The 27,120-nt window shown below is 36.0% G+C and overlaps 1 protein-coding gene across 7 annotated transcripts in view; it reads left to right on the top strand.

Moving 5' to 3' along the window:
* RALYL (RALY RNA binding protein like) overlaps positions 1 to 27,120 on the top strand; it is a 721,318-nt gene that overhangs the window by 598,332 nt on the left and 95,866 nt on the right. For 5 of the 7 annotated variants that reach the window (XM_056110839.1, XM_056110805.1, XM_056110817.1 and 2 more), the window contains one exon: positions 3,894 to 3,926. The exons of the other annotated variants lie outside the window; for them this stretch is intronic. In XM_056110839.1, coding sequence (XP_055966814.1) covers positions 3,894 to 3,926 — 33 coding nt within the window. The remainder of the gene's footprint in view (positions 1 to 3,893; positions 3,927 to 27,120) is intronic. 7 annotated transcript variants of the gene reach the window in all.

The raw sequence follows: 27,120 nt of genomic DNA, 5'->3' as shown, positions 1-27,120 counted from the left end.
CTTCAAAATACTTGGACATCATTATGTGATTAGTAAAATTGTCAATAACGGTGGTGATATGAAAGCAGCCTTTTTAGGGAATTAATCTATTTTGGTTCAGAGACTTAGTGGTATAGAGAAGAAATTTGAGTTTCTCTAACTTCTATGTCTGGAAAACTATCTTCAAAAGTGTTAAAATAAAGATGTGTATTTGAGAGTTAGCTTCCACTTCCTTCCAATAATATTTTCTTGCCTTAGCACATATTTTTTGAGATTGTGTACATACAATTCTTGTTTTAACTACTAAAACTACTGCTATATCGCAGGGCAGTCATAAACAATATGTAAATGAAAAAATACATCTGGATTCCAGTGAGATTACGTATGGGCCCTGAAAATTGTATTTTATGTAATTTTCATTTGTCATGGAGTACCATTACATTTAAGTACACTTTTTTAGTTGCTTTTAAGTCATTTTTAGCTTGTGGATTGAATCGAATCAGGTAAAGACATGAATTTGTCTCTAGATCAGAATTTGCAAATCCTTAGTTTAGAGAACATTGGTAAGACTTCTCATTCCCACATCATTCTAAACACTTTGAGTTCTTCCTGAAGTGTTGTATTGGAAACCTGAAAGGATATAACCTATTTCCTTTCAAGTGGTGAATAAAGTGGTAAATTCAAGTGGTGAATGAAGAAGAGACGGAGATAATTTGCTTGTGAGACTAACTTTATCTGCCACTGAGTTGATGGGGCAACTTAGGTCCCTAGACGCTCTGATTTAGCAGTTACCTCTCTGAAAACTTAAAAAAATATAGGAAAAATCAATCAAAAAGGGGCTGGAGTGATAGCACAATGGGTAGAATGTTTGCCTTGCACGTGGCCAACCCGGTTTCAATTCCTAGCATCTCATATGGCCCCTCGAGCATCACCAGGAGTAATGAACCATGAATCAGGAATAACCCCTGTGCATTGCCACGTGTGACCCAAAAAGAAAAAAATAATCAATCAATAATGACTTCTTCCAACACATTCTGAACTTAACACTACAGTAATTGCTGATAGAAAGGCAAAAGTGATTGGTCTTGTTTTTATTCCATGTGTTTTGATATCCCTAAGGCAAAGTTACAATACAGAAATTAAACAAACGCTTAGGTAGAAGAAATGAAAGAAGCATTCAGATATCAGTACAGAAAGCTGGAGCAACTCTAAGCAAAGAACTTACATTGGCGAGACTAGCTGAGCTGAGGTAAGTCTAGAACTAGCCTAGGAGTGAAGTGGAGAGAAATATGAAAGCCATGTGAAGGAGTTTTCTGATGGAGATGGGGGTAGGACATAATCAGAGATGAGTGAGGACTGGAGAGACATCACAGCAGACAAGGTGTCTGCCTTGCACAAGGCACAACAGGATTCCATCCATGGCACCACATATGACCCTGAGCACTACCAGAAGTCAGCCCTGAGTGCAAAGCCAGAAATAAATCAAGTCCAGTGTGCCCCTCTCCAAAAAAAAAAAAAAGACAATTTTTTTTGTTCTTTTGCCAAATTATAAATAACCTGAAAAGCATACAGTAGAGGTATAGGAATATAAACTGTCCAAAACAGGGAATTAAGAGGGTGGAGCGTTGCACCTCCCACAAGCATCTCACACACACTAATATCTGGGCAATGTCAAGCTAAAACGGGAGGCAAACAGAGTTGGAAGATTATTCATATTCTCTTTATTTCTCATCTTAGAATATGAAATACAAAAGAGATGTGTAATTTCCTGATGTTGGAAATTTAAGTAAAGAGTTTCCTGTATCACATTTTACAGAATTTCTGCCCCATCCCACCCCAGTTTCTTCAAAGAAATTTATTTGGTCACTTGGCACAAGAGGCATCTAATAAATGTAACATATCCAAACATATTTCATTCTTTGTCTTCAACTCCTCCCCACATTCTGTTTGCTTACCTATATTATACATAGGTAAATAAATGTGATGTAATTAACATTGAGGTACAAATAATACTGGTATTCAGAAGAAGGAAAAGGAACACTTTTTTATTCAATTTTTTCCCCTTCTTGCTGCTGCCTATAAGGGTAGCTTGGACATTCGCTCCCCTTTAAGCTAGGATTTTAAGAGCAGAAGTATATGCGGAAGAAGCCCATGTTCTTATGCTCACATGTGCATCAGTTGCTCACATAGTTACAGTCAGCATTTTAATGCACACAGAGTGAAATACAAAACAAAAAGTATTGCATTCATTGCTTAGATTCATAGAAAAGTCTTAAAAATTGATATTAGCAATATCATCAACTCCCAGAACCCTGGAGACATTTTAAGATGTTTAAAGCTTTTGAAACATCTAAGCCCAGGATTTAGATAAAATGCTTAAATAATCAATACTTTCTTTAACTTAAACTATTATCATCTTATAAATGACTTTTTCATGACTCCTCTAGGTCACTTTTCTTAGAAGACTTATAAGTGACCGGGTACATTTACCAACTCATCTCCTGAATTATTAGTCAGAAGATATTTTTAAATAGGGCCTTTTGTGATTTCCTTACCTTTTGTAAAGAATCTACTTTTTGTAAAGTGTGTTTTATTAGTGGTCTATTGTTACAAGTTATAATGCAGATGCTGCCTCAACTGCCACACCTGAATCTTATTTGTATACATCTGATGCAGACAAAGGCAACAAGGGGATGGGAGACGCCTGCTAAAAGTAGACTATGGAGGAAACATGATGGCCACTTACTACCTGTACTGCAAACCATAGCATGCAAAAGGAGAGAGAGTGAAAGGGAATGTGCCTGCCACAGAGGCGGGGGTGAGGGGTGCGGAATTGGGGTGGTGGTGACGGGAGGGAAACTGGGAACATTGGTGGTGGAGAATGGGAACCGGTGGAGGGATGGGTACTTGATCATTATATGACTGAAAGATAATTATGAAAGTATGTAAGTCTGTAACTGTATCTCACAGCGATTCACTTAAAAATAATTTAAATTTTAAAGGCAACAAGGTAGACACAGCTGCTACATTTCTAAAAGTTTTTAAAATATTTTAACTCAAAAATTATTTTTAAATATTAAGGCACCATGATTTACATACCTATGCATAGTTGCGTTTCAGATGTAGAATGTTCCAGCACCAATCCACCAATGTGGACTTCCTCCCACCAGTGTACCTAGGTTCCCTTTCACCCAAACTCTATCTACATTACAAGCAAATTTTTTCGTTATGTTGTTTATAGTCTGAAGATCATTCTTACAGTGTTTTGTTTGGTACAAAAGTATGAAAGTTTGGACGTTGTAGTTTGAAACTCATTCTTAAGTATTACTGGCTTTGCAGAGGTACGGTATATGTATCTATCTAAACTACAGAATTCTCCTTTAATATGTTAAGAGGAAGAAAAACATCTTGGACTCATAAAAGACAAGAAGAAGCAGGAGGAATCAAAATGTGATGTAACGTGGGTATTGCTGGCAGTAAATGACCATGAACAGCAGGTTGCATCTCTCTTCATTACAGAATATTTTCTGGAAATAAATGATTCTGTCAACGTGTAGCTAAAGATATTATTATTTTTTTACTACTACAACAGTCACAAGCAGACATATTGAAACAAATTTCTGCAAAGAAAACCAGTGTATGAATCAGGAGTAGACTAGCGAAAGTATTTTAATCGATCATTCAAGTCTCATTTTCCCCTTCTAATTCTCTTTTTGTTTCACCATTGAATTATCCCAGCCGGTATTGAATTAGTACAGTTTAGATTTTAACATATTATTTACAATTTTTTGTGAATGTTAAATCATGCACTTTAATTCAAGAAAGTACAGTAATTCTTTGATATTCATATAACTACAAATTTAAGAGTACATAAATTGTTATATTAAATAAAGTTTTTCGTATTTTTTTCATAGACTTGAATCAAAGGAGCCTTTCTTGTCAGTCGGGTGAGTATATGTCAAAATATTACATCTCAGTTCTTCAATTGACTTCTCATTGATATCAAAAAGACATTCCAAGATGGAAATTTTCAAGTCATGTAATTGTATTTTCAAAGTCAAAATATGTTACCAGAAGCATCATTTCCTCAAAAACATTGCTATGATTTAAAGTCACTGAACTAAAATACCCCATTCCTGAACTATTTTGTGAGCCGAGAAATTAGATTAATGGGTGCATATAAAGTATAAAAACTTTTTTTCTATAAAAACATTAATTATCTGCTATTTACATCTCATCATGTGAAGTTCTGCTTAACTAGTTTTAAAAATTCTCTTGGAGCTGGGGAGATAACTCAAAGGGCTAGATAGAAGTAAGAGGTCAATCTAGTCTCCAGCATTATGTGGTTTCCAGAATGCTGCATGCGGTTCCCTCGAGCATGCTCAGATCCAAGAAGGATACAGCTCTGGGTCAAACACTGAACCATCAGACCTAATAGCTGAGAATCACCACAAGCAGCCCTGAGAGCCCTAATACCACTTTTATTTCTCCACTGCCCTCACACTGCCTGCTCCTCTGAACATGAAGCTAAACAGCTCTGAAGCAGAATAGGTCAAACTAAAACTTGCCTCCTCTCATAGTATCATTCTAGGTACAACACATATTCTAATAGTAAATGTTAGTGACAAGAACTGTAGCACTGTCCTCCCGTGTTCATCAATTTGCTCGAGCAGGCCCAGCAACGTCTCCATTGTGAGACTTCTTACTGTGTTTGGCTTATCGAATATATCACAGGTAGCTTGCCAGGCTTTGCCCTGCGTGTGAGATACACTCAGTAGCTTGCTGGGCTCTCCGTGAGGGGCAGAGGAATCGAACCCTGGTTGATGGGGCCAGCTGCGTGCAAGGCAAACACCCTACTGCTGTGCTATCGCTCACAGGCTTACTAATTGCAGGCGTTTAGAATCTAACTAAGAATCAACAAGGTGTTTTTCTCAGATGATCTATTTGATATACTATAATATTGAAAGGAATTGTAGGTATTTAGCCTTGTGGTCGATGTGAAGTATTGGTATAAATGGTATAAGGCTGGGGCCAGAGAGGTAGTAGAGTAGAAAAGGTGTATGCTTTGCACCGTGGTCAATCTGGGTTCGAGTCCCTGCATCCCATTTGGTCCCGAGAGCCACCAGAAGTGACTCCTGAGTGCATGGCTCAGGAGTAATGCCTGAGAAATGCCGTGTGTTCTCTCCTTTATGTCCCCCCCCCAATAAAAGGGTTATGTTTAGCTTAGGAGAAATGGTATATTTGATAAGAAAAAGAAATTACATACATTCACTGTATGCATGCTTATTGACCAGGAACATTAAATAAGGTTTAGATATTTTTCAATGATCCCATGGATTATCTTTCGTTAATTTTTTCACTTGACACTTGAATATTTCTTTCACACAGTTAGCGATATGGCTCTCCCCTTTGACTCCTCATAAAAGCATTTCAGAATGCCATTGAATCATTGGAATCAAAATAATTGTTTGGGATGCTGGGAGAGAAAAATGGAGTCAATGCATTTATTGGAGGACTTCATGAAAAATGAAAGCTCAAGTTGATCTGCTCTAAAAAAATGTCATTAGTGCCTACTTCTTTCCTTCATTGATCATCAGCTCCTATTGTTAAAAATCTCTAAGCCTGAAGAAATCTTTATTTTGAATTCATGTGTCCTTCCCTGAAGTCAAGAGAGCTGAAATAGCTTCTCCTCATGCTTCACTTAGTACAATTTCTCTGAAGCATTTTCTGTACTTCAAAATGGAATTCTTTTCTTTCTTTTTTTTATTGCATGCCTCTACTTTAAAGGACAGAACCAAGCAAATCTTTGTTTTAACTTTAATAGGATTTTGGCACTCTGGGTTAGAGCCATGTGAAAAAAATTCCCAAAAAAATGAAATACAACTTTTTCAGGAATATTCATATTATTTTCCAAAAAGGCTGAACCAGTTGGCATTCCCACCAATAATAAAGCAGAATCCCTTCCTCCCTGCATCTACCACAGCACTGACTGTTCTTGCTATCTTGGATGTGTGCCAGTCTCTGCAGTGTGAGATGATCTTATTGTTGTTTTGATTTGCATCTCCCTGATGATTAGCAATATGAAGCATTTTTTCATGTGCCTTTTGGCCTTTTGGATTTCTTCTTTGAGGAAGTTTCTGTTCATTTCTTCTTCCAATTTTTGATTGAATTGTATTTTGTTTAAAGTTCTGCCAGTGCCTGAATACCTTTGATATTAACTCCTTATCTGTATTAGGTGAATAAATTTTCCCATTCCATGGGCTGTCTTAGTATCTGATCACTGTTTCTTTTGAGGTACAGAAGCTTCTTAGTTTCATGTAGTCCCATTTTTTTTATCTTTCCTTCCACGTGTTTTATATTTTAAGATGCCTTTAGCTTCAGTATCATGGAGCGTTTTGCCTATATTTTCTTCCACGTTATCTTATGGAGTCAGGTCTGATGTTGAGGTCTTTAATCCATTTTGATCTGTTGTCTGTGCTTGGCATTAGATAGAGGTCTGAGTTCATTTTTTACATGTAATTGTCCAATTTTCCCAGAACCACTTGTTATTTCCTTGGTATACTTTATATTTCCTTGGATTTCCTTGATATTTCCTTGGATTTCCTTGGTATACTTTATATTTCTTGTTCTCTCATCAAAGAATAAATGATCCAATATTTGAGGCTATGTGTCAGGATATTCAACTCTATTCCATTAGTCAGCAGATCTGTCTTTATTCCAATACCATGCTGTTCTAAATACTACTGCTTTGTAGGAGAGTTTGAGGCTTATGCTTCTCATCTTCTTTTTCTCAAGGATTTTTAAAACTTAAGCTCCCATTTGACCCAGCAGTATCACTTGATTACTTGATCACTTGATACCCCGTTACTCATCGATTTACTCAAGCGGGTGCCAGTAACGTCTCCATTCATCTCTGTTGCGTGCTAGCGTAGCCCAATGGCATCTGCTCATTCTAGGAATATGCAGAGCCTCAAAAAAAATGGATCTCCAGCAATAACACATCTGGGTATATACACCAGGGCTGAAAAACACATAGCAGAAACACCATCTAAACACATATGTTCCTTGTAGCACTATTCACAATAGCCAGAATTTGGAAACAACCTGAGTGTTCAAGAATAGATGACTGGATAAAGAAACTATGGTACATCTATATAATGGAACACTATGCAGCTGTTAATAAAAAAAAACTGGAGTTGTGGAATTTGTTTATAAATGGATGGACATGGAAAGTATCATGTTGAGTGAAATAAGTAAGAAACAATTACTGCAGTCATTTGTGGGCTATCAAAACTAGTTTGAGGCTAATATACTAGGCCAGGGAAAACAGGGGCCAGGATTGGTCAATGATTGGAAGTTACCCCAAGTGTGTCAAGATGGAGGGCAGTTAGGATAGAGAAGGGACCAGTATAAAAATAATAGTTGGAAATGATCTTGCTGGAAAAGAACCAAGTGTTGAAAGTAGGTAAAGGCATATACATAATAACCTTTAATTATCTGTATTGTAAACTATAATGCCCAAATTGGGGGGGGGGGGGGAGGGGAGAAAGAGAGAGAGAGAAGTAGAGTAGAGGAAGAGGGAAAGGGAGAGAGGGGAGAGGAAATATGGGGGGAGGAGAGAGAGGAAGGGAGGGGAAGAGGGAGAGAAATGTCCCTACCATAGCATTGTGGAATGGGAAGGGAATAGGAGGGAGACTGGGGGCATTGGTGGTGGAAAATGTACAACGATGAAGGGATGAGTTTTGCAACATTATATGACTGAAATCCAGTCATGAAAGACTCTCTAATTGTTATCTCACTGTGATTCAATAAAAATAAAATAAAAATTGATACCCATATTCCTTTATTATTAAACAGTCCTTTCAGTAAAACTTAAAAATAATGAAATACAACTAAGCTAGTAGTTAAATGGTTAAGCTGGCATTGCACAAAGAAGATATTGCTGTTCCTGGGGTAGGTCTATAAAGTGGAGTGAGCGGCTGGAGAGAGAGAGAGTATAGTGGTTAAGATTCTTGCCTGCACATGGCCTACCAGAGTTCGATCCCTGACATCCCATATGGTCCTCTGAGCCCATCAGAAGTAATTCCTGAATGTAAAGCCAGAAGAAACCCCTGAACACCATTGAGTATGCTTCCCCTCCCCGTCAAAAAGAAGACACTGTCCTGGGTTCGATCCCTGGCATCTCATATGGTTCTCTGAATGCTGCCAGTGTTGAGCGAACATTAGATCAGGCAGTCAGAGATGCAGAGACAAGAAAAGCAAGAGGAATGATAAAGCACAGAGGACCATGGCTCTCTAGGCCCTGTGGCGTAGAGCAGCCATTGCAGTCTCCTTTTATTTGCTTTTTTCTCCTATACATCAATAATGGGCTATAGCAAGGAGAATCATTGACAAGAAGACCAGAGGTTACAAGATAAGCATACATTACCAGCACATCAAAGTATATATTATGATGTCAACCTCGTAACTGCAATCTCTGGGGAGGAATGTATGGCCAGACACATAGACCCCAGAGCCATGACCCCCACATACCTGAGGTGTGTCGTGAGCAGGAGAATATCCACTTATAAAGATGAAGCTTTATCTAAAGTCTGTGAGAAGGGAAGATTGTTTCTTTGTAATGCCAAGGATCATGTATAGTCCGTATGGTGCAAGATGATTTTTTCCAGGTCAATCAGTCTCACAATCCTTAGTTTGCCCACTTAGTTCAAAGTGAGGTCCTGGTTCTGCTTCCTGCTTGCAGGGCAGCATTGGAGAACTCCTCCTAATGATCTGGCTAGGCATAACGACCAGAAATGATCTCTGATGACCCAAGTAAGAGTTAGCCCTGAGAATTGTTCGTGTATGCCACCCTCCAAAAAAAAAAAATCCCAAAAACTAAAGTGGGATAAAATATGCAAATGGTTCTCCTGGCTGTAGAAATTGATGCACAGTTAATTTCTCTATTCCCTTCCAGGACAAGAATTATAAATAAGACTTTCAATAGTATGCATGAATTGGTATCCTGACCCATTTATCTAGAGGATAGGGACAGAGTAAACATAGATGAGATCAGCAGCAGCAGCAGATTTGTCATAAAGAAATTTACTTAAGTGTGTGAATTTTAAGTCACAGTCACCTGATACATGATATATGATCTATGGCATCAACTGGTAGTGAATATGTCGTTTTGATGTCCTGATTAATTGACTTATGTTAATTTTAATTCTACATTCAGAATTTATGAATTATATTAATAATTAAATCGGTGATAAATATTGCATACTTAATTTCATTATATGCCATTTGGTAAACCACTTATAAATATGTACTTCTCAAAGGATTTTCACCCCCTATGCTCTTGGACAAAAAAACTACCAATTTAGTTGGTTACATTCCCAAGCTTCTGGTTCTTAAGTACAAAATAGAAAATTGAATATGATAATTTAGAGCAACTATTTAGCACTGTCTTGGCACATAAATGTTAGTTTCTATTGAAGTTCTAGAAGATAGAGTCATATGCAATGCTCTAAAAAAAATCAATCAACATGTGCTAAAATAGGGCAGAGAATAAAAAAATTTTGAAAAATCTAAAAATTATAATGCAGAGAAGAATATTTAAATTGTTAATAGGAAAATATATCAACACAACAACTGCAAATTTGGTTCATATTTTATTCATGAACATAAATATTTTCATTTATACATTTAAATGGAAGGAATACTGGGACTGAGATATATAGTACAGTGGGTTAGGCACTTGCCTTGCATGTGGCTGACAGAAGTTTGATCGCTGGCACCCCCAGCCCACCAAGAGTGATTCCTGAGTGCAGAATCAAGAGTAAGCCCTAAGCACAGCCCCAGAACCAGAAAGAGATGAGATAGAAAGAAATATTGATAAATTTCCCATTTGTATGTCTTCTCACTATAAATTAGGACACAAAATTCTTACTTTGATATATATATACTACAGTGATTATAAGATACAAATTTAAAATGCCATAGCACCATCTCAAATGAATATGAAAATGGGAAATATTTGTCAAAGAAAATTATAACACAAGGAAGTATTTATTTATAGAGGAAGAAATAGAAAAAAATGTTGGGTAAAATCTCAAATCACTTCTCCAACAATATTGCATAGGAAAACTTCTTTCATATGAGTTTGTAAATGTTAAAGATACCAGTAGAAAAGATATAATACATATTTAAAATTAAGAAATAAAATTTAGCTTTTAGTTATGTATAAATATATTCCAGAATATAAATATATTTTTTCAAGGACCAAAGAGTCATTACTATATTTCAAATACCGCCCAGATCTGGAAATCGCTATTACACCAGACTGGCAAACTCCCTCATACTTTCCTTGTATGTATCCACAGATTATTCTTACAGACATACATGTTCTATGAAATTTTTTAAAACCTTTTAACTGTTACTCACATCCAGCATTTTCTCCATTTTGAATGCATAATACAGAGACTGCCACATTAATAAAGAACTGCTTTGAGGGATGGAGAGATAGTTCAGTGGAGAAAGCATTTGCCTTGCATGCAGCCAACCCAGGTCTACGCCCAGTATCCCAGATGGTTCCCTGAGCACTGCCAGGAGTACCTCCTGAGTGCTTAGCCAAGAGTAAGCCCTGAGTACCACTGGGTGTTCCCCCTGTGGTGTACCCCACCCCCCAAAACAACGAGAACTGCCTGAGAAATCAATAATCTTAAACCAAATATTACAAAACCAAAAATTGTGCCCTGCTCAGCCCCATGGTGCAAAGGAAGCAAAAGATCTTTGCTGTGATGTTATACAGACTCAATCTGCTGTCCTAGAACTATGGGTGGTGTGTATTCAACTTAAATTTTAGGTCCAGAGAGACAGCATATGGGCTAAGACACTTGCTTTACATGGCACCATCCCAGGTTCTTCCCTACCACCACATATGGTTCCTGAGGCGACACCAGGTCTGACCCCTGAGCACAAAGACAAGGAATAATATGTGAGTCATGTGTGACAAAAAAATTATTAAAAATATGTCAAATATTTAACAAATGTGTTAATCATTAATAAATTATTTCTGGTGAGATAAGAATATTTAAATTTATTACAAATATACATTATAAAATTTGTTTTATTTAGAAATAATGTGTATTATTTAGAAATTTATTTAGGAATAAAGTTAGAAATCAAAATTCTTTCCATCTCTCACCTAGATGGAAGAAACTTCTGTGACGCACCCTTGTTTTGTAGCATGTTAGCTTGTGTGTTGAATAAAAGCTTAAGGGAGGATATTCTACACATTCCTGAATCATTATGTTTGGTAGCAATTAAAAAAGCTCTCTGGCAAACTCCTCTTACGTGGTATCACATGCATTCTGGATGAGCTGAGAAAATAGGCCTCAGTTTACATTTGCATAAGTGAACAAGAAGGAGCAATCAGCTCAATTAAATTTCTAAGATACAAGTCTTAGTTTAAAACCAGTCTTGCCTTGAAAAGCTTTTTACAACTTTTAATGAAAAGTACAAATGGGGGGGGAGGGGGATAAATCTGCTATTTACTTGTTGCTTGAAATCCACAGCATAAACGAACATGCCAAGAAAATGCATGGTTTCTCGTCAAGTACTGCTAACACTTGGCAGACAGAGCCACTTCAAAAATAAGCTCAAGCCACTAAATGAAAATTTCTATGTGAATTATTTCTTCTTTGTTTTTTGAGCATGGTAATGACCTATTTTAAAAAAGAAGAATTTTCATAGGAATCATTTGTATTTTAGGATGGAAACTCTGATCCGTACCAGTTTTTCAGTTGATGAATTTTTGCATGAGTAGTTTTATTGTGGGGGTGATTATTTATAGCATTGGTGAAAAACTTTTTGCAGACGTTTTTCTCATTGTAGTAGAATGATTTAAGCAACTGTGAATAATTTAAAAATAATACTGGTATAACTCAGAATGTAGAATATCATCTCACTGAGAAACATTTAAAGACATATTAAGGAAAAAAAGTACCATGATTATTATATTTTCACAACTGAGGCACTCTATGAGTGAGCTAATCATGACCCAACTAACTCTGGGTTGGCACATCCTCTGCTTAGTAATGTATCTATTCTTTTATTTGCAAACAAGATGAAGACTGTAGGCAGTGAATAAGATTGCCCTGCCTATCCTCACATATGCAGCAGTTATACTTTGTTAAATTATTTTCCTTGGGCAATATTTTGCCCCTTCTCTTTCCAGTCTTGGAACTGAATCTGGTTCTTGAATATACTACCAAATCAGTGAATGTGAAGTAAGATCCTAGAGTTGAACTCTGTGTGATGATGATGAGAAGTATCAAAACCAGGGGAAGAATAAGAAACTATCCCTAAACTTAAAACAACAGTCATCTAACTTCATAGGACTGCTAATATGCTGCTTGATTCCTATCCTTTGATGGCAGAGTTTCAATTTTCTCTAGGTCTCCAGGGGGAAAGGGATAAGGGGATAAAACCAATTTCCTCTTCTAAAAATCTATTTTTTTAATTTTATTATTCTAAGACAATGCTACCACAAAACTAATGATTCCTATAGGAATTGCACTTGTTTCATTTTTTTCAAGACCCTCCAGGCTAATTCTCTGGAGAGTATACAAACTTTTTACAGCTCTATTTTTATCATCTAAAGCAGTTGTGTTTTCAGGCCTAATGCTACAACTGTAATTTTAATTTATCAACCTGCCACTCAGTGAAGTGCTGTAAAAATATTTGAAGACTTAAACTCATCCTTTATTTCCGCACCTTCGCCAATGACACCCTTCTGCACTTGTCAAAACAATTTAAACCGCACTCTGATGACATGTACAATATCATCAACAAATTAGATAATCAATCATGTATATAGGCATGTTGACAATGGTATCTTGAACTCACGGGTTCTAGGATGCATTTTTTAAGACGCAGGATCTTTACTCTTTAATAGCAAAATACAGATGAGTCATCAAAAATGCTCTCCTTCAGTCTTCAAAATTAAAAAAAAAAAGTCTTAGGAAACAGACACTGAAAGGCTTTTATTTCTTCAGTAAAATGTTTTCCTCAGGGAAAAGCAATTTGTTTAGTGAATGTTTTATATACACGAGCCTCTTGTCAGATGTATGGTATCCAAATATTTTAGCCCATTTAATAGAAAGGTTTTTGTTCTAATCAGAGTCTCATTATGCAGGAAATTTTCATAGAGTTTCATTTTACCTTGTGTGTATTCCCCCCTGGCATTGGAGCAAAATCCTTGAATATATCAAAGGAGTCAGTAGCATAGAATGTTTTGTCAATGTTTCTTTCAATATATTTTATGGTTTTAAGGTCTAACATCAAGTCTTCCATACATCTTTTGTTAATTTTGGTGCATGGTAGAGATTGTCAAAAATTTCATTCTTTTGCAACTGGCTATCCTATTATCAAAACACTATTTGTTGTAGAGGTTTCTCTTTCTACATTTCATGACCCTGGCTCCTTTGCCATAAATGAACTGTTCATATGTGAAGAGACTGAAATTTGAGTTCTTCACTTTGATGACACAACAAAAGGTAGTAAGAAGGGTGAAAGATGGAAGGAATATGATAGACAGTGATAGAGAGGCGTTAGCACATTGTGGAAGATGACTGTATCCTTAAAATATAGTTATTTCCACTCTTGTAAGCCAGTGCTGTAACAAAAAATAGTATCTTTTTTAAAATAGTAATAATTTAGGTACATAATTTCATTCCATTCATCTTTTTGTCTCTTTTGATTTCAGCATCACTATTTTGATAGCTATATCATTTTATAGCTATTTTAATGCAGTTTTTAAAATATTCTGCTTTTTGTTTTATGATTAGCTAGTTTCTTTTGAGGTTCCCTACAAATTTCATTAATATTTTTATAGTTCCTTGTAGAATGTCACTGGGATTCTCATAAGAATTGCACTGAATTGATACAATACTTTAAGTAGAGTGGTCATTTTAACAATGTTAATTTGGCCAAGCTAAAAGTCTTTTTCAGGGGCTGGAGCAATAGCACAGCAGGTAGGGCGTTTGCCTTGCATGCGGCTGACCTGGGTTCAATTCCCAGCATCCCATATGGTCCCCTGAGCACTGCCAGGAGTAATTCCTGAATGCAGAACCAGGAGTAACCTGTGAGCATTGCTGGGTGTGACACAAAAAGAAAAATTAAATTAAATTTAAAATAAATAAATAAATAAATAAAATTCCAGCTCTTTGTGTCTTCTAACTCTTTTAACAGTAATTTCCTGTGTATGTCTGGGAATATGTGTCTTTCACATCCTTTATTAAAACATTTATGTACTTATCTATTTTTGACCCTATTGTAAATGGAATGATTTTGTAATTTCTTTCTCTTTACCTCATTACATACTTATAAAGGTATAAATGCAAAAAAATTTTTATATTGACTTTGTGGTTTGTTACCTTACTGCATTAGTTTAATGATTATAATAGTTTTAATTGGAGTGTTAGATTTTCCATGCATTTTATTATATCATCTACAGATAACAATAGCTTTACTTCTTTTCTTTTAGAATTTCTTTTATTTATTTTTTCTTGTTTACTTTTTGTGGATAGAGCTTCAATTTTTGCATAATAGTGGTGAGCATAATTAACCTTGTCTCAGTTCGGATTTAGTGAAAAATATTTAATTTTCACCATTATGAAGTTACAGGTGAATTTGTCATATATGCCATTTAACATTGATAAATCTTGATAAATCTGTAGTTAAGCTAAATAAACAAAAAGGAGAAAATCCTAATAAATAGAATTGAAATAAAAGGGAGGTACTAGAATAAATTTCATAGAAATATAAAGCATCATAAGAAACATCGACTAACCACAGGATGGTTGTGATCAAAGAAACATCTGAAAATAACTCTATGCCACAAAGTGAAAGCCTAAAATAAGTAATCAAATATTGAAAATCTTACAGCTTCACAAGACCAAATTAGTAAGAAATAGAAAACGTCAACAAGCAAGTAATGCAATTGCAGCAAGTAAATTAAAACAGCAGTCAAAATTCTTCTTCGAAATAAAATACTAATAACATATAGTTTCACTAGTGAGTTCTGCCAAACAATCAAGATGCTTAATTACTTCCCCAGTTCTTGCAAAGTTGAAAAGAAAACTTCTTAGACGTAAAAAGAAATGGTCTAGAAATAACATAAGGATAGTGATTGAAGGTATTTTAAATTTTAGATTGATGCAGTAGGTAGGCCAAAAAAATCACTGTGAAAACTATTGTAGCCAAGTTAACTATAATAATAATGAATTTAAAATAATTATAATAATTATAAAATAAATGAGTCCAGTTGATCACCTAATCATTTTGTGATTCAGAAGATAACCTGATTAACTGAGATCAAAAAGGAAAAGGAAATGAAAAATCTTCTGAGGTACCAATACCCTGATACTAGAAGTAGATTGAGACATCACACAATAACACACACAAAAAAGTAAACAAATAAGAATTAGCCTACAGACCCATATCCTCAAAGAAGATAGATACAAAGATCAGTAGCAAAATCTTAGCAAACTGAGTTCAACAATACACTAAAGGTATCACACATTATCACCAAGTGGAATCCATTCTAGGGAAAAAATAAGGGCTTGACACACAAAAGTCAATTATTGTAATAACTGGCTTTTTATTCTTAAAAAAAGAAAGGTAAAAGTCACATGATCCCATTAATAGGTGGAGATGTATTTTGATAAAAATTCTCCTGCATTTTAAAAATATCTATCCTGAAAACAATCACTCACTATAAGTAATTATGCAAAATGAAGTGCTTTGATTTCATTCATTTGAAATCAGTCCACCTTGAAGCAAGGTAATTAAGCTTACTTAAAGATAATTATTTCTCATGTTCTTAAAAGCTAGGAAAATAGAATTAAAACTGATTTCCAGTTGAATCAGACTTGATTATTTAAATATTTTCCTGACAATAAAAGTAGTATCTTCTTAGAGGGTTCACTATTTTGACTAGCTCTTATTTTCTGTTGTTAAATGAATCTTTGCAATTCTCTTATAGAGAAAATCAATAATCTTTTAAAACTGAAAACTTTAGACAAAAATATGATGTAATCGTGACAAATATACACAGAAATTTGGTAGCCATTAGGAATGGGCTCAGAAAGGGCTTTTTCTTAATAACCAAGTCAGTTTCATGCAGACCAACACTTCTGACTAACCGCTGAGTTTCAGATTTATTTTAATCATCAAAAATTTCTAAATAATAATTTTCATTATTTTAAAGTAACTATAAATATAAAAAGCTATTTATTGCTTTTAGAGACACTGAACTCTAGATTTGCATTTTAAAAGTGCTAGAAAAGTTTTAAAGCATTGCTTCTCAATTAAATTCTGCTCATCCTCTCAAGAATGAATACTCTATTTCATCAACCACAAAATGTGACCTTTTCAACACTTTTAATGAGATTTTCAAAGTACAAAACATTTTTTATTCAAAAGATTTTTCTATTTAATGTAGCAAAACAAATCAGTTATCATGGTATAGTTGATAGCTGCCAAGTACTAGGAAAGCTATTTCATTTATATTAAGACCTTACCTTGAAAAATAAAATGATGCATTGATATTTTAGAGGACCAATTCAGCTAGCTATTAAAATGAAAAATCAATCCCCCAAAGTTTCATGTTCTTAAAAACAGCATGATTTCTTTTTAAAAAATTTAATAAAACTTACCATTAAAACTTATAAGTCATATTCAACTTCAAAATGACGTACTACTTTCTGTGGTTTGACAACCTAGGAACATAGTTGCCCTTAGCTTCATTGAAAAACACATGAGATAAAACCCTTGATTAGGTATTCAGATATTGCAATTAAATATTGTCTAAGCTATAACATCACACAGGCCTAATTTCCATGAAGTATAATATAAACCAATTGGCTATTAAATAAGTTGAATACCCTTTATTTATCTTTTTTCTCTAAGAAATAGTCTTTATTTTATATGAATTGGAAAAGGTTCAGACTTCTCTTGAAACTATTTGGGAGGGCAGGTTGGAGGATGGCTTTGGACCACTCCTAGAAGTGCTTGGAGTTACTTCTAGATCTATGCTCATTTTCATTAGACTGTGCTCAACCACATGAAATACACGTGCCTTAACCCCTAAACTAATTTTGAAAAATAAATTATAAATATTTTGAAAGGTCTTTAGAAAAAAGCAAAACTCTAGAGAAGTTTTTTTATGCATTAAATAATTGTGGTTTCCAGAGCTATTGATGGTTGGGTTTTAGGCATATAATATTTCAACACCAATCCTACCACCAACATCAACTTCTCTCCACCAGAGTTCCCATCTTCCATCCCACCACAAACCCTACCCCATTCTTGTCTATCAACCTGACAGGCACATGACAAAGTTTCAGTGGTTGAAGCTTAGATCTCAGGTTTTCAGTTTTGTTGAGTCTGTGTTTTGGATATATGGCTGTACCTCTCACTTGTATCATCAGTGTAACTGAAGCCCTGATACCTTTTCACCCATTAGAGAGAAGTTTTTCTTTTTAACCTGGGCTCTTGACTAGAAAAACTAACTTTCGTAGCTCCAGGTCTTGCTAATAGTCCAAATACTCATGTAAGATCACCACGTCACTGCTTACAGCAATACTCAATAAATGAAAGCAGTTATTACCAATTTTCTTTAGTCACCATAGTTTGTTTTGAAGCTTTTGAGAGTGTTATATAACAGTAGATAATATACCTAATCCATTGCATTAATTATATCAACTACTTATCTGAAGGGAACTCTAAAAAAGTCTGCAAAAAAATTTTATAACGTTATCAGTTGGTGTTCTGAAAATGTTAATACCAGACATGAATGCTAGGTATCAATAATTTTCTATATTGTGCTTGAATTGATTTGACTTTCCTTCCATGTTACAAAGGTAATAGCACCAAATAATCAAAATTAATGTAAAATATAATAATATTTATTTAGATATTTATTTTTAACAATGAGGGATGGCACAAAATTATTTAGAGTTAAATATCAATATTATAAAAATGTTCTGCAATTCACATTATTTTTGAAATCACCAATTACTTAGTATAAAAACCCTCAAAATATTAACCAGGGTTTAAATACAAGCTAACGTCTGAGCTCGCAAAGCAGTGCAGAGATGCGATCAAGGAAGACCTCAAAGAGAGAAGAGCAGAAGTACTGGTAGATGTGGCAGAAGCTGGGAAAAGTATTCGTTACGCCCGCCTGTCCTTCGCCAACTACAAGACCAAGATGACTGCCCTCCGACGTCCTGATGGATCCATCACATCCTCCAGAACGGCAATGGAGAAGATTATCCATGACTTCTACTCAAATCTCTTCGATAGCCATGTCCACTTGCCGACATACCAAATTCCACAGGATGGATATGTCGTTCCCAACGTTCTCCCTTCCAAAATCCGACACGCTATTTTGTCGGTAAAGAAATAAACAGCACCCGGCCCAGACAAGGTCAGACCTGAACACCCGAAGAACCTGCCGTCAGTACTCATCAATACACTGGCTCGGCTCTTCACTCGCTACCTGTCTGAATGCAAGGTTCCATCCCAGTGGAAAACCAGAAGGACCATACTACTGTTCAAGAAGGGAGACATCCATGACATTGGCAACTATCGCCCGATCTGCCTATTGTCTGTCATCTACAAGTTGTTCACTCGAGTCATACTAAATAGGATTGGCAGAACACTAGATGAAGGACAACCATGCGAGCAAGCCGGGTTCCACAAAGCATTCAGCACCATCGACCATATCCACACGATAACCAAGCTCATTGAGGTTTCTCAGGAGTTCAAGATGCCGCTCTGTGTAACGTTCATTGATTTAAAGAAGGCCTTTGATTCTGTTGAGACGGAAGCGGTCATTGAAGCCCTAGCCAATCAGGGCATTCAAGCCCAATACATCAGGATCCTCCGTGAGCTGTATTGCGGATTCACTACCAGGATCTCACCATTCTACAAAGAAGTGATCGTTGATGTCAAGAGAGGGGTGCGGCAGGGTGATACCATTTCACCGAAACTCTTCAGTGCCACCCTCGAGAACATCATGCGACGACTAGAATGGGAAGGAATGGGAGTGAAGATAGATGGTCGGCAACTACACCACCTCCGTTTTGCTGATGACATTGTTTTAATAACACCAAACATCAGCCAAGCGGCACAAATGCTGGCCGACTTTGACCATGAGTGTGGAAAGGTAGGACTACAGCTGAATCTTACGAAGACAATGTTTATGAGAAACAGCCTTGTTCCTGACGCCCCATTTGCTCTCAATGGAACGACCATCTCTGAATGCAACAGCTATGTGTACCTAGGTTGAGAAGTCAACATGACAAATGACCTGGCACCCGAGCTGCACAGGAGGAAGAGAGTGGCTTGGAACGCCTTCAAGAACATCGAACAAATAGCTAAGAGAACGAAGAACCTCCAGCTCCAGGCACCTACCAGATGGTCAGACTTCTTCGTGAAGATCATGAATGATCGGTTTGAGGCTCTTCATGTTCCCAGAGCGAACAGAGATAGAACAAAAGGGAGTGCCCTGACACAGAAGCAGGGTGGGATAGGGGATGGGGGGATGGGAGGGATACTGGAATTGGTGGGGGTGGAGAATGGGCACCGGTGGTGAGATGGGTACTCGATCATTGCATAACTAAAACCCAAGCACAACAACTTGTAAGTCTACAACTGTACATCATGGTGTTTCACTAATTAAAAAAAAAAAAAAAACAACTTCAAGCAGAATAAAAGCTCAGGGAAAAAAAAATTGTATCATACAGTTGCAAGGTTGTACATGACCAGGTTTCATTCATACAATGCTCTAATACCCCTTGCGAATCTTTTATTTCTTTAAGTTTTGCCTTTATAAAACAAATACGTCCCTGCTCTGGGTTGGCGGGGGGGTGGGGGGGGGGGGTGTTGTTTCTTTGATTGCCACACCTAAATGTGCTCAGAGCTACACCCAGCTGTGCGCCTGGGACCAGATTATGCTGGGTATCAACAAACAAGACATAGGCTTCGGGCCTTTGAGCCATTTCCCTGCCCGCATCTTGCTCCGAACTGCCAACCCAACTGTGTGGCTGATTTCACTGTTTGAAGGAAATGTAAGATATGTGAGATGTGTGCCAAGTGCCTGAAATTGCCCTGCCGTGTCTGTTAGTCCTTTTAGTTCCATCACTGGGGGGAAATAAATCTATGTGCCGCACTCTGAATGGGTCAAAGTTTTGATCAGCCCCAAGTTATATCATTATTCAAGATTAAACCAGTATGATATTTCTATTTACTTAAGACTTTGAGGTTTATCATCACTGGTTAATCAAAACACAATACTGAAGGACCAGAAATACATTTAAAATCTAACTAAATGTCTATGATCCTACCCCATAATATTCCAGTAAAACTCACCAGCCAGAAAGAGCACAGGCATATGCATGCACACACATGCACATACATTCCCACACACACATTCAGACACACACACACACACACACGTGTGCGCACACACACACACACACACACACACACACACACACACCATATCGGGTGTTACAAGTCTTGCTCTCAATTATGATCCACCAGCAAATGGTCACAACAAATTTAAGAAAACACTTTAATATTTTAAAGAAAAGAAACCCAGGAAAAAAAATAGAACTCCAGAGAAACAAAAAAAATGTAAAAATAATCACTTAATCACTTAACTTCCCGTTAGTCATCGATTTGCTCAAGCGGGCGCCAGTAACGTCTCCATTTGTCCTTGTTGCGTGCTAGTGTAGCCCAATGGCATCTGTTCGCTCCGGGAACATGAAGGGCCTCAAACCGATCGTTCATGATCTTGACGAAGAAGTCTGACCATCTGGTAGGTAGGCGGCCACGCGGTCTTTTGATATCCCGTGGAGTCCAGTCGGTAAGAGCTCTAGTCCAGCAGTCGTCTTTAAATCTCATTACGTGACCAGCCCATCTGATTTTCGACACCTTGGCAAATGAGACAGCGTCCCTGATCCTTGATCGCCGACGGATGTCAGAACTCTGGATTCGTTCTCTCATTTGAGTGAAACGTGATATTCCAAGCATAGCTCTTTCTATTCTTCTTTGGGGGACCTAAATAGCGTTCTCATCCTGTTTGTGTAGGGCCCAGGTCTCTGAGGCATATGTTAATGCAGGAAGAACAGTGAAATCAAAGAGATGTGCCCCAAGCCAGAGGTTCTTCATCTTAAAAATACTAAAAATAAATCTAAACTAAAAAAAATTTTTTTGAAGCCCAGAATTAATTTCCCTGGAGATTGGAAAAGATGGAATATCTATATTAAAATTATGTTAGTAAGGGACATAGTGATAATAGGAAAAATATAAATTCAAAACATTATAGCAGAAGTAAAAAATTCAATACAATGCTGGAATGCTGGAATATGAACATAAAGTACCAAAATAAAAATAGTGAAGATTCAAAAACAATTTCTCTGTTAGGTGAGTATATAGTAATAGTTGTTTTACACAGAGAAATCAGGATATTATCAAATAATAAGAGAAAATGACCTGAAGCTGTTGAATTAGTTTTCAGATAGAAAGATATTAGACATAATAATTAAAAAAAACAACATAAGCCAAACTAAGGTACAATTTGTCCATTCATATAGATAAGAAGAGTATAAAGCTTTTAATATGGAAACAAAAGTCATATACAAAACTCAGAATCAAAATGAGAATTTTCTCAATGGCAGAAATTTTCACACAAAGGAATAATGCCTTCAAAATTCAGAGACAAAATCATATTCCAGCTGAAGATTCAGATTGTGACTTCTATCAAGCACATTATCAATCAAGCAAATAGTTAGGAAAAGATAGTCAATTCTATTGTGGTTGGTTATATTTTGTCAATTTGGAACTGCTGCAACATTGCAGGAAGTACAGAATTAGATCTGGTTTTGGTTACTAACTTTTCTTAACAAATTACTTTCCTTGGTGTGTGGTTCTGCTTAAAGAGGTCTTATTGCAATTATATTGTTGTTTGATTAGCATATAACTCATGAACAGCAACACTATTATTATTGTTTAACATGAATTAATGTAACACATACTTATGTTTCACATTGTGTGGAGCTCAGGACTGACTCCTGGCTCAAAGTTCTTGGGATACAGTGTGTGGTGCCTGTATTTAAAACTGGTCAATACCATGCAAGGCAAACACCTAACCTTCTGGACTACTTCTCCAGCCATAATGCATGTATTACATCCCTAAGGCACATCACAATCTTATTGTGCTCAGAAACTTGAGAGCAGTTGAGAACTATGTTTGAACATTTTCAGCAGCAAAAGTCACCAACAGAACCCAAGAAAATCCAAATACAGTGGCACAAAATAGACCGTGAGTAGGCTATTTGTCTGGAGTGCAAGAGCAGTGACAAGAAGGTAGAACATCATTTATTTAATCTCAGTTGGGAACTGGCTCACATTTTTTGCCACTTTATACACATCTGTGAGTGACTTGAAGGGATGGTTAATTTTAGTTTGGAGACTACAAATAGCTGTCACCAGTTCACAAAAGCAGAATGCATAAATAATGAGGGATGACTGTACTTTGAGGAATCCAAGGATCATCAAACCTTTTCTAAGAAAAACAACTAAAGTTTGTTTGTTTCACCAAAGAGAACCAATCACTCAGGGGATGGGTAAAGAAACGTACCATTGTAGCTAGCAGCACTGAAGCCACTAGAGAGAACTTTGATGGGCAGCAGTAGCACAAAGCAGAACTCCTGGAAGAATGAAAAAAAAAATTTTAAATGAGACCTCTTTAACTACCAAGCAAAACACAATTGTACAGGAAGGAAATAGAATCCCTGATCAATGCATTGCTCAAAAGTCATTAGTGTTTATATAAACATAACAGTAAATACACTATTGACTAAAACAAAAGAATTTATAAGAAAAAATGAGAATTTATGAAAAGATTCTTCAATACAAGTAAATTATTCTTCAATACAGTGCAATATTCTGAGGACTCAAAGGGGAACTCCTTTCTCTGAATAATATTTCATTATATTCAGAATGAATAAGCAATCAAAAGATTTAAACTTCCGGTTATAAGATAATACATTCAGGGAATGCAACATAAAAAGCATAGTGACTATAGTTTAAAATACTGTATTGTATGTTGAAAGTTATTAAGATGTTAAAAGTTATCACCACGTAGAGATGGAGTAACAATATACCAGGTAGACATTTGCCTTGCATGTGGCAAACCTGGGTTCAATCCTCAGCATCCCATATGGTCCCCAAACACCTACCAGAAGTAATTTCTGAGTTCTGTGCCAGGAGTAAGCCTTGCGAATTGCCATTCGTGCTGCCCCCTACCTCAAAAAACTTTATAACCACACTCAAAAATATAACAATATAGTTATGCATAATCATTGTGTTAGACAGATGCTGGATATGTAAAATTTAGTGCACTCTATACATGACAAAAAGTTAATTATGGAATTTAAGAAAATTCTAGAAAATATCTATTTATTTAGCTCAATAGTGCTAAGGATGAAATTACCTCTAAGAAAAGTGATTAGGTTAGGATCTTAATCAGAAAATAGCTGTTGATTCTTTAAGAAAATTCCAGATTCAACACAATACCCCACTTAAAGCAACAGACAGCAGATTTGTTACTACAAAGGAAAAAATGCAATAAGTGAATTAAAAAACTGACAAATATTCCCTGTGTAAAATAAAAGCAATTGTCAAAATTATCATGGTCACGGTCACAGTCCTCTTGTTGTTCATAGATTTGCTCGAGTGGGCCCAGTAATGTCTCCATCGTGAGACTTGTTGTTACTGTGTTTGGCATATTGAATATGTCCCGGGTAGCTTGAGTGAGATACTCTCGGTAGCTTGCTGGGTTCTCTGAGAGGGGCGGAAGAATCAAACCCGGCTCTGTTGGGCCAGCTACGCGCAAGGCAAATGCCCTACCACTGTGCTATCGTCTAAATTATAACAAACAAAAAGGTATGGGTAAAAGTTCATTCAATTTTATCTGCAAATAACAGATATTCCTAAATCTTGTAAAACACTAGAGTAAAAATGAAGAATAAATTATATATTGATTTATCACATTTTTCTTCCATAGTTTATAAAACTGTTACTGGCAGAGATTCGTGCACCAAACTCTCCGGCAGAGATACCCTTCACTCCACCATTGTCCCGCGTCCCCCTCCTGCAGTCATCCTTTTCTACTCCATCAGACTTCTTCTGGAAACTGGTACCCAGTTTCTGTTACCATTGAGCCTTACTTATTCCCTCACTATGTTTCTCTAAATGTGCAGAGACCAAACCCAATCAAAATTCTCAAAATGTAGCTGTGAACAGGACATAGTCTATACGGTTCATAATATTATAAGGATCAACTTAGTTTATAAAAATTAGCTCAACTATTCCCTAATCATGTTCTTTACTAAAAGAAGGAGACAAAAGTATTTGTTGAAAACTATGAGACAAATTAATATTGGTGGAAAATTTTTGACATAACTAAAAATTTCATCAAGATAGAAAGTAATGAAGTATGAGGGAAATACTTCTATATACATGTGATTTACAAACAAGAATTGGTATATTAATGAAGATAAAATAGAAGCCACAACAATAAGCTATTTTTATACAGACAGGAACAATTGACAAAGTGCAGACTAAGGCAATATGGTGTGAAAAAGTTATTCAGTATACCATTTTTGCTTCTATATTTGTAAAACAAATTCATAATAGGTAATATGTGTTTATGCAATAAGAGTTTGTAATAAAAAAGCATAAGAATATCTATGAGTAGTTAGACATTCTGGAAAAATGGGCAATTTAATAAAACAAATATATGTGAATAATGAAAGACAAGCTTAGAATACAAATACTGCTGAAACCCTCAAAATTTATAAATAATAATGGTGATAAAAGCTGACCTCCCAATTTTCATTTAAATAGATTCACTATCTTCCATTAACATAATAATGCTTATTTGTTTTTGGCATCTAGACAATTGGCTCCTAGTCAATTGTATTTAAGGAGTTTTCTTGTCACTGTTTTACTTAGAATACTTCGTACTACACCTTTTTAAAATGTTTTTAAATGTCTTTGCACCTATTTGAAAATCCTATTTCCTATCTTTCATTGATTTTGTGCCAAATTATGTTATATCCAGATTTCAACCTTTAATAATTTTCTATCTCTGGTTTACTTTGGTTTATTTTATTCTTCTTTTTTAATGAATTAAGATTGAATTTCAGATTTTATTTTTAATAACGAATAGATGTAGAACCATAAAAATTTCATTATTATCCTCGCCTTGTGCCCTGTAGGCTCTGAAAGAAGTATTTTTCTTTCTGGATAATATGAAAGCCCAATTTTAATTTCTTCTTTAATTCTGCATCAGTTTGATTGAGGGAGCACTAAATCTGGAACAACTGCTAAAAGGAAGCACTAACAGATTCAGTACACTACTTCCCCAATACCTGTAGTCCTGTGAATAGCAAAATGTTCCATTTTAACAATCTAATCTGAATAAAATAAAATCATTCAATTTCAGCTCGAAAGATACACCAGACTACATAATGGTTCCCCTCTCTACAAATCCCTAAAAAAGGGTTAGAAGATGCCTCTTGAAACATTTGTGTCTATTACATTGTTCTGTACTTGGTCATATGTTTTGTCATAGTATTTTCCTTTTTATTATTCTATTCTCTTTCTCAAACTACCAGAAGCATGAGATATTTAGAACTCATTATTTTATTTCTTTGTTATATTTAAAGGAACATTCTTCCTTGTAATTACTATTCTTTAATTCTTGTTCTGCCTTCTGGAGCTACAATGAATAAATTCAGTGCCTTTTCCACTAGACAGCCTTTGAAATATTTAAACACTTAGCTGCCTTTCTTCCCAAAGGCATACTTCTCTAGATGAAACTATCTTATTTAATTTAACCATAGTCAAAGAGAGTTTTGTTTTGGTACTTCTTACCATCCTAATTTCTTTATCTCTATGCATTCTCTTTGCATAGAATCATTCTAAAACTTTACTGAAATACACCAAAAAATCTCCAAAGATATCTCAAAAGTGAAAGTTAAAAAGAATAATTGCCTCCTTTTTTAAAATTTAATTTATTTTTTTATTTTATAATTTTTTTAATGAATCACCATGAGATACAGTTACAGACTTAAAAACTTTCATGATTACATTTCAGTCATACAATGATCGAATACCCATCCCTCCATGAGTGTCCATTCTCCACCACCTATGTTCCAAGTATCCCTCATGTCATCCCCACTCCAACCCCTCCTTGCTTCTGTGGCAGGCAAATTCCCTTTTATTCTCTCTCGTTCTCTCTCTTTCTCTCTCTCTCTCTCTCTCTCTCTCTCTCTCTCTCTCTCTCTCTCTCTCTCTCTCTCTCTCTCCTTTTGGGTGTTATGGCTTGAAATACAGGTAGTAAGTGGCCATTATGTTTGGTCCATAGTCTACTTTCAGCATGCATCTCCCATCATAAGCGAGCCCTCCAAGCATCATTTACTTAGTGGTCGCCTCTCTATCCCAGCTGCTTTTTCCCCCAGCATGTGAGGTCGGCTTCCAAGCTGTAGAGCAATCCTCCTGTCCCTCATCTCTATTATCCTTGGGTGTTAGTCTCCCATTCTTTATATTCCACAAATGAGTGCAGTCATTCTATGTCTGTCCCTCTCTCTCTGACTCGTCACTTAGCATGACACTCTCTGTGTCGATCCACTTATATGCAAATTTGATGATTTCATCTATTCTAACAACTACATAGTATTCTACTGTGTAGATGTACCAAAGTTTCTTTAACCAGTCATCTGTTCTCATGCACTCAGGTTTTTCCAAATTCTAGCTATTGTAAATTGTGCTGCAATAAACATACAGTAAACATACAGCCTCTCTACTGTATTTTTTTGAACCTCCAGGATATATTTCCAGAAGTGGTATTGCTATGTCAAATGGGAGCTCAATTTCTAGTTTTTTGAGAAACGTCCATATTGTTTTCCAAAAAGGCTGAACCAGTTTCCCACCAGCAGTGAAGGAGAGTCCCCTTCTCCCCACATCCACGTCAACATCAGTTGCTTTTGTGCTTCTGGATGGGCGCCAGTCTCTGTG

Source organism: Sorex fumeus, unplaced genomic scaffold, assembly GCF_029834395.1.
Source record: "Sorex fumeus unplaced genomic scaffold, SorFum_2.1 ptg000002l, whole genome shotgun sequence".
In the NCBI taxonomy this organism is placed as follows: Eukaryota; Metazoa; Chordata; class Mammalia; order Eulipotyphla; family Soricidae; genus Sorex; species Sorex fumeus.
Note: the sequence above shows the minus strand (reverse complement) of the source record. Positions and strands in the feature narration are given on the sequence as shown.